We start from the raw sequence: 6,826 nt of genomic DNA, 5'->3' as shown, positions 1-6,826 counted from the left end.
TGGTTGCAATCCTTCTTGATGACACAAATAAGCTACTGAGTATATATATATATACAAGGGAACTGTGTAATTTTCAAGATTTAAAATTGTTACAATGGAACTATGTAGTTTTAACAACAAACTTCCACACCATGCTTTTCTATTACTAACCAAAGATACCACAGTACACATACTCATTCTGCATTTACAAACAAAATTGGAAGCAATCAACCATATACTACCAGGTTCCATGCTTCACTCTATATTGATTCTAACCACTTTCTTTGTTCCTCCACTGGCATTGCTTCCTGTTTCATAATTTGATGCAAATCCTGTTGCTCTTCCAGCCTGCCCAAAAGATGGAAATGGTGTCCAAACCTGGTTTCTGTTCTGTTCGCTGCTGCCGGAACCTATAACATTGTCGTGCTCAAAATTCAGGTAAATTCAAGTTTAAGAGTTCATGCTAAAGAACAGTGCTGAAAAAACAATGATTTTGCACATGTTGTAACATTACAGGTTTATGTTGTATGTATCAACTAGTAGGTCCATATTTTAGACTATATGTTCATTCATGCAAGTTCAGTTGCCAAATATTGAAAGAAAAAGAAAACAACGGGAGAATATAAAGCATGGAACTTGTTTGGAATGTTACGCTCCATGACTTTGTAGAGAAGTTATCAAAACATGCTACAACGTTCTTAATTTAACAGACTTACAATGCTATATCAAACCCTTACATCAATCTCAATCTATGTAGTTAGATGCCAGAAACATTGAATATAGCTAGTGTAAATTATGGCTCATAACAACAGATAAAATAAAATAAACCACTTCTGGCTCAGAAAGTATCTCAAAATGATCAGAATATTAAATCAGTATAAATGTTGACCAAGAAGAGGAATATTTAGTTGATAACATCATAAATTTAAGATTTTACTATTTACAACAACAACCAAGTCTTAATCTCACTAGGCGAACATAAAGTTATACAAAAACAATACATATACGGCAAATTTGCAGAATGGGAATATTGACACTACAGATTGTCTATCACATACGTTACTAACCAATCATAATTCTAGTTTTGTATTTTATAATGTTATGATTGGTTAATGAGGAGTATGAATAGCATCTAGGAATGGCAAAAGCCTCACCCCAATTTGCATCATTGTTCAAGTCATAAACATATAAGCACACAAGAATACAAGAAAAACATAATTTTCTCAAGACAGAGCAAACCAATTAACCAACAATGCATCAGAAATATCCAAACATAAAAGTAGCAGAACTCTGTGTTAAAAGAAACTTTATTGAGCATCGGCCAGAGAGGATACATCATACCTTCATTCCTATGCATAGCATATCTTCCCTTCCACTCAGGCAACTGCCCTATATTATTACCTTTCCATTCTTCCTCAAATCCCTCAAGCTCATCTAAAATATTGAGAAAAAAATGAACACATGAGTATTTAAGATAATAAAAATATCTAGTACCCCTGATTTTCAAGCAAATAATTATAGAAGAAAGCAGGAACAAACCTTCACTAAGATTTTGCAATGTATGGGAGGTATCAACCTTACCATCTGAGTCAAGCTTCTTCAAAACTGAAAGAACCTGCATACATATAAAGCACAAGCTTAATTTGTATTTAAAGGGGAAAAAAGCACTTCCTTTCCTTTTAAACTTACAAAGAAGTTAAATAACAGAACAAAGGGCTAAGCAGCAAGCACCGAACGGCAAATATAGTATCAAAGCCTATAACATAATAATTTCTTTTTTAAACCTAATAAAAGGTTTTTTTTCATTCCTGGCTGAGGAAAAAAAGAAGAATCAAGATCACCTGTCCCAAAAGCATGTCTCTAACCATATCTCATTCCAATAAAACTTTGACACCTAATAAAAATTAACATGTATGTTTACCACTACTCAACAATTTTTAGTAGGTGTCACAATTCCATTGGATTGGACATGGTTGGGGACAAGGTTGGGAACAACTGATCTGCATTCATAAAAGAAATAGCATAACATATTTAATAACCCCTTTCCTCAACATTATGACATTAGTATTGGAGGGGGCATTCTTAGACCAATCAAATGATACACCTTATCCTTGATTCCTCTGGTGATCCTATGTGTTGCTTGGCCTGTTGTTGAGTCAGCTTCTTTGTTCTCCTCAATTACCACCTGATTCAATAGATAACATTAGAGCAAAATAATAACCCTCATAACAACTCAAAGTAAGAGGAAGTTACATACCCCATCAACCCCTATCCTTGTGGTTCTTGTAGAAGTATAATATGCACCATCTACACCACCATATGTTACTCTACTAGTCTGAGAGGAAAAATTGTGAACCTTTGGGGGTTCTATCTTTTGATGGGCATTCTTGTAAGTTGCATCACTGTTCTTCCTCTCAGCTAGATATGAAAGGAAGCAGCATATAAATTAGTAAAATAAAATAAGATAAGCTAAACTACCAAATCCCTGTTGGTTAGAGTTGCAAGCAGATCAGTTCTCCTTGAGCAATGTCTCAAGTTCTAATCTTAAAAAAAAAAAGGCGGCCTGGTTCACAAGATTCAAACATAGTGATGTATACAGCTTACCCCATAAGCAGAGAGGTTGTTTCAAGGATATGAGATCGTGAGTCACAAAGCATACAACCTTACCATTTAGCCTAGTTCAAGTCTTAAGGCCACATTTAAATAAACGTTACCGACTTGAGTTGGATTAGTCAAAATCCTAAGTGATTTTGGAGTACTAAAAGTCTCAAGGCCAAAAAAACAAAACTGGTTTAAGCACATTATTACAACAAGATTACTAAATAACTAAAAATGTTCCTGACCCCACTAAATAATCAACATTACTACAACAAGAATTGTCATTATCATTCCATTTATGCATGTTTTTTTATTCATATCCATCATTTGGATTTAATCCTACTAAAATTTTATTCATTTAGTCCAGCAGTAAGCACATTATTGTTTATAAAATGAAGAACCAAAAATCTAAAAATCTTCATACTTAGAGACAAACTGATTTTTTTTTGTATATAACCAAGGTATCCTTCACCCAATGGTAAGGAACTAACTTTTTTTGGGTCGTTCCAAAAATTGAACCTTTGGCCTAATACGATACCCACCCGAAAATCAAATCGGACCTTAGACCACTAAATCAATGCGTTATTGATAGACAAACTGATTTAAGCCAACAAAAGTTGATAAAATAAAACAGGAAGAAAGACAGGACATTACCATTAACATCATCATAATCATCATCTGGATGCTCAATAGAGGGTTCAACAAAATCCTCATTATTCCCAGTTTCAGCAAAATGATTACCCCCTTCATCATCAGAGCCTAATTCCTCTATAACAACTCCCTTTTCTCTGCTTGTATTCTGCATTGTTCTTGGACCAAACATGGTTTGATGAAATGGGTCATTGAAAAAAGGATCATCAAATGGATCCTTACCACAAAAAATACTTGGCATTGACATCACATTTCTATGCAATCCAAAACCACGTGACTCAAAAATATTCTCTTGAATTCCTCTACCCTTCTGCATATTCTTTATCTAATCTTCAAAACAACACAAACAAAACATATACAGAAATTTTTTCACAACAATGGGCACATTTATTTTTCTAAGAAATTGTTTACATATACAAAATTAAATGTTTTTTTAAGAATGAAGAGTAAAAATTGAAGTTACCTATAATGGGAATAGAAATTGAGAAGAACACTGAAATAGAAAATAAAATTCTGTTGTTGTTTGGAAGTGAAGGAAATGGAAGAGATTAATAATAATATATATGTAGCGGAGTATACGGAGAGAGTGACACGTGGAATTGATTTTAATTAATGGTTTTTGGTAAAAGCTAGAACCTTCTGGGGTTATGGTTCCAGGGCTTTCTTTCTCCTTATGTAATGAATAATGGCATTCATCTTGTTTTGGAAGATGATCAAAAGAAAAGTAACATGCTTACTTTGTTTATTTAATTTAGGATAAATACTTATTTTAGTTGTTATGTTTTTCGAATTTATTAATTTGACTTCTCAAAAATTGACAATTAAAATTGGTTTCAAATTTTTGATGATAGACAAATTAATTATTTTTAGCATATTTTATAACACATGAAATAGACTAATTTAATTGTAAATATATTTTATTATTACTATTCACTTTAATTAGTTGATTTTCTAAGAAATTGAGATTTCTAAAATTTAGGAAGAACAATTATAGCATGATTATCAATAATGACTTTATGGTTACGTTCAACCATAAAACTCCTGAATCAATTCTCATATTTTGATTATACATACATATAATTAATTGATTCAAATGGTGAAATTGCATTATAAAGATCTCAAGGTTGCATGCTAAAGATCGATTGAACATTAGTTTTAGTCATAAAAGTCCGCTAAAGAATTGGTTTCCCTTTAAATATAATTCACCTGAACCATCCAGCTTCAAGAAAGTAACTTATATAACCGTTGTACTACTTTAGAAATCTTTTGAATTCTGACCACTTTATCAAATTGTATTTATACGGTATCTGAAAATTGATTTACATACGATTTTTTTTTTCATATTTTCAAAACACATGAATCAAATGGTCAAATGATATGAACATTTATAACTTCATTAGATTTATTTTGATATATAATAAGTATATAATTTAATTAGTGAACCACTAATTGAATTTTTATATTATTACTCTAACTGATTTAATAAACTTTATAATGTTAATAACACCTAAACGTAGTGGTATGAATATTATTATTAAGACGAAATATAATAATTATTCATAATAAAAATATATTAATTATATTATACTATAATTTTCTCTAGAAAATACCCCAATAATAAATAAAACTTATTAAATGTTTAATTTGGTTGAGTTCATAATTTACATGACTAACATGATGATTATGGATGTCACGTGTTTACTAAAAACATTAATTAAATATTTTTAGACTTAATTAAACAATATTTGTATTTGCAAAACATCTGAGAAATCTATTTTTTCATTTGGAATTTAGTATTTTGTTAATTTTTAATAGAAAATGAGAGAAAAATGGGGACTTAACTTAACAAAGCTCACATAAAAAGTATATGATTTCAAGAGGAGATTGATTTTAAATTGTGATAGACATTTTAGACATCCATTGAAAATTCATCAAAAAAAATTGTGAAATGGACAAAAGCTCCACATGTCTCACATCGCCTCATGATCATGATATTGTGGATTCTTGCATGTGTATATAAAAATAGAGCATATAAAAGTAATATATATTAAATTCATTTGTTATTTTTCTAACTAATAAAAAAAAGTACATGAAATATGGATGTCTTATAAACTTACCTCTCGAGATGTTATCGTCTTGCTCCAACCAACATACAGATATGACTTTTATTTATCATCCCATATCCATTGAGACACAAATATAAAGCACACGTTAACTACATTGGCTGGTTATTTCACGTAATAGATAATTGGATACAAGTTTAAGGAGTGAAGTGATAAAAAAGTTAAAGGCCTCACTAACAAAATACTAACATTTACTTATAAAATAAATTAAGTTTTAAAACTTGTTAGTTGACTTTACTACTATTGTATATAAACCCAACTCATTTGCACAAAGAAATGAAACACACATTCCTTAATTTTCTTTGCTTTTGTTCTTAGTAATTTCACACTTGGAGGCAATCTGATTAGAGTTAGTAACATCCATAACATATTGAAACTAACTCCTCCCAATGTGAGTTTTTTCTACAGTCTAGGCTGGAATCTAGAAAACATTTCAGTCACATCTTGAAAACCACATCAAGATGTGATCATCAAAGGTGGAACCTAATTTTTTTTACAGGTCTAGAAAACCATCATGTGAAGACAAGATAATCAAAGATGGAAGATAAAAAATGGACAAAACTAGAAAAAGTAGAAGTTGTTCTTGTCCTTTGCAACGAGATGGAAAACAGTGGTGGTGCGGCGGAGGCACAACCACTGCTAACCACAGCAGTGTTGGTATGTTGGAATTGAATGGAGTAGATAGGGATAAAAAATGAACTTTCAAATTGAGATGGGTATATAAAAGGAATATCAAAAGTAAAACATAAATATGTATCAAGCTCATTAACTCAATGAGCATGATATCCAGCACAGTACATTCAATGAAATGAATTTAACTGTTTGGCTAAAAGAAAAAGACTGAGTTTAACATTTTCATTTTTGGGTGAGAGGGGGCATCTTTGCTTCAGCATGATTACAACTTCCCACTGGTATATGACATGAGAAGCAAGGCAGTGAAATCTTCTAAAATCCATTATATATATTATAAGTAAATATAGTATAAGTGCATGACCACAACCACAAGCTGGAGAGAAATTGAATAGGAAAAAAATTAAGAGTTTGTTGGCGAGTTGGATTTTGGAAATGGGAGAAGAAAAAAGGAAGATTTCAGAGTCATGAAATATACTTGTGAGACGGTCTTCCATTTATCTTTATTCTCCTCCAAAACTCAACTCGTAAACAGACTCTAAGATAATTGTATTGTTTGTCAAAGAGTTCCTCTAAACCTGCATGTATAAACTATAAGGAGTTTCAAACACATTAACCCTAATGAGTTTCAAACACATTAACCCTAATGAGTTTCAAACACATTAACCCTAAGGAGATACAAACACATTAGCCCCTTAAACCATTGCACCACCTTGCTCCCCCTTCATTTCAACTTTACACAGGCACCCCATCATAAATAACATTTAAGTAAATAAAAAAATTTCATACTAAAGTGCCTTGCAGATGAAGTTCCATGAGCCCAAACTGGTTGAAAGTTACATTCC

General features: G+C 31.5%; 1 protein-coding gene across 4 annotated transcripts; it reads right to left on the bottom strand.

Moving 5' to 3' along the window:
* LOC109340407 lies at window positions 1-3,769 on the bottom strand. Of its 4 annotated transcripts, none has more exons than XM_019578095.1 (7): window positions 3,692-3,769; window positions 3,227-3,558; window positions 2,237-2,398; window positions 2,084-2,164; window positions 1,519-1,594; window positions 1,321-1,413; window positions 1-389 (listed from the first exon to the last, which is right to left on the bottom strand). In XM_019578095.1, exons 2-7 carry the CDS (start codon window positions 3,542-3,544, stop codon window positions 235-237), a joined length of 885 nt encoding a protein of 294 aa, XP_019433640.1. In that variant the 5' UTR covers window positions 3,545-3,558; window positions 3,692-3,769; the 3' UTR covers window positions 1-234. The 4 variants fall into 4 exon arrangements, with proteins under 4 accessions (XP_019433640.1, XP_019433643.1, XP_019433641.1 ...); XM_019578098.1 differs by having other exon boundaries at window positions 2,237-2,397; window positions 3,232-3,558; window positions 3,692-3,768; XM_019578096.1 differs by having other exon boundaries at window positions 3,227-3,553; window positions 3,692-3,764.
* Window positions 3,770-6,826: the final 3,057 nt, after the last annotated feature.

The sequence above is a fragment of the Lupinus angustifolius genome, unplaced genomic scaffold, assembly GCF_001865875.1.
Source record: "Lupinus angustifolius cultivar Tanjil unplaced genomic scaffold, LupAngTanjil_v1.0 Scaffold_168_25, whole genome shotgun sequence".
Lineage (NCBI taxonomy): Eukaryota > Viridiplantae > Streptophyta > Magnoliopsida > Fabales > Fabaceae > Lupinus > Lupinus angustifolius.
Note: the sequence above shows the minus strand (reverse complement) of the source record. Positions and strands in the feature narration are given on the sequence as shown.

Bases quoted from the DNA above. Each gene is read 5' to 3' on its own strand.
- LOC109340407 (XM_019578095.1), bottom strand. From the start codon at position 3,544: ATGCAGAAGGGTAGAGGAATTCAAGAGAATATTTTTGAGTCACGTGGT. The intron at 2,399-3,226 runs GTCCTGTCTTTC...CTTTCATATCTA, and splicing joins ATGATGATGTTAATGGTAAT to GCTGAGAGGAAGAACAGTGA. The intron at 2,165-2,236 runs GTATGTAACTTC...CTATTGAATCAG, and splicing joins CAAGGATAGGGGTTGATGGG to GTGGTAATTGAGGAGAACAA.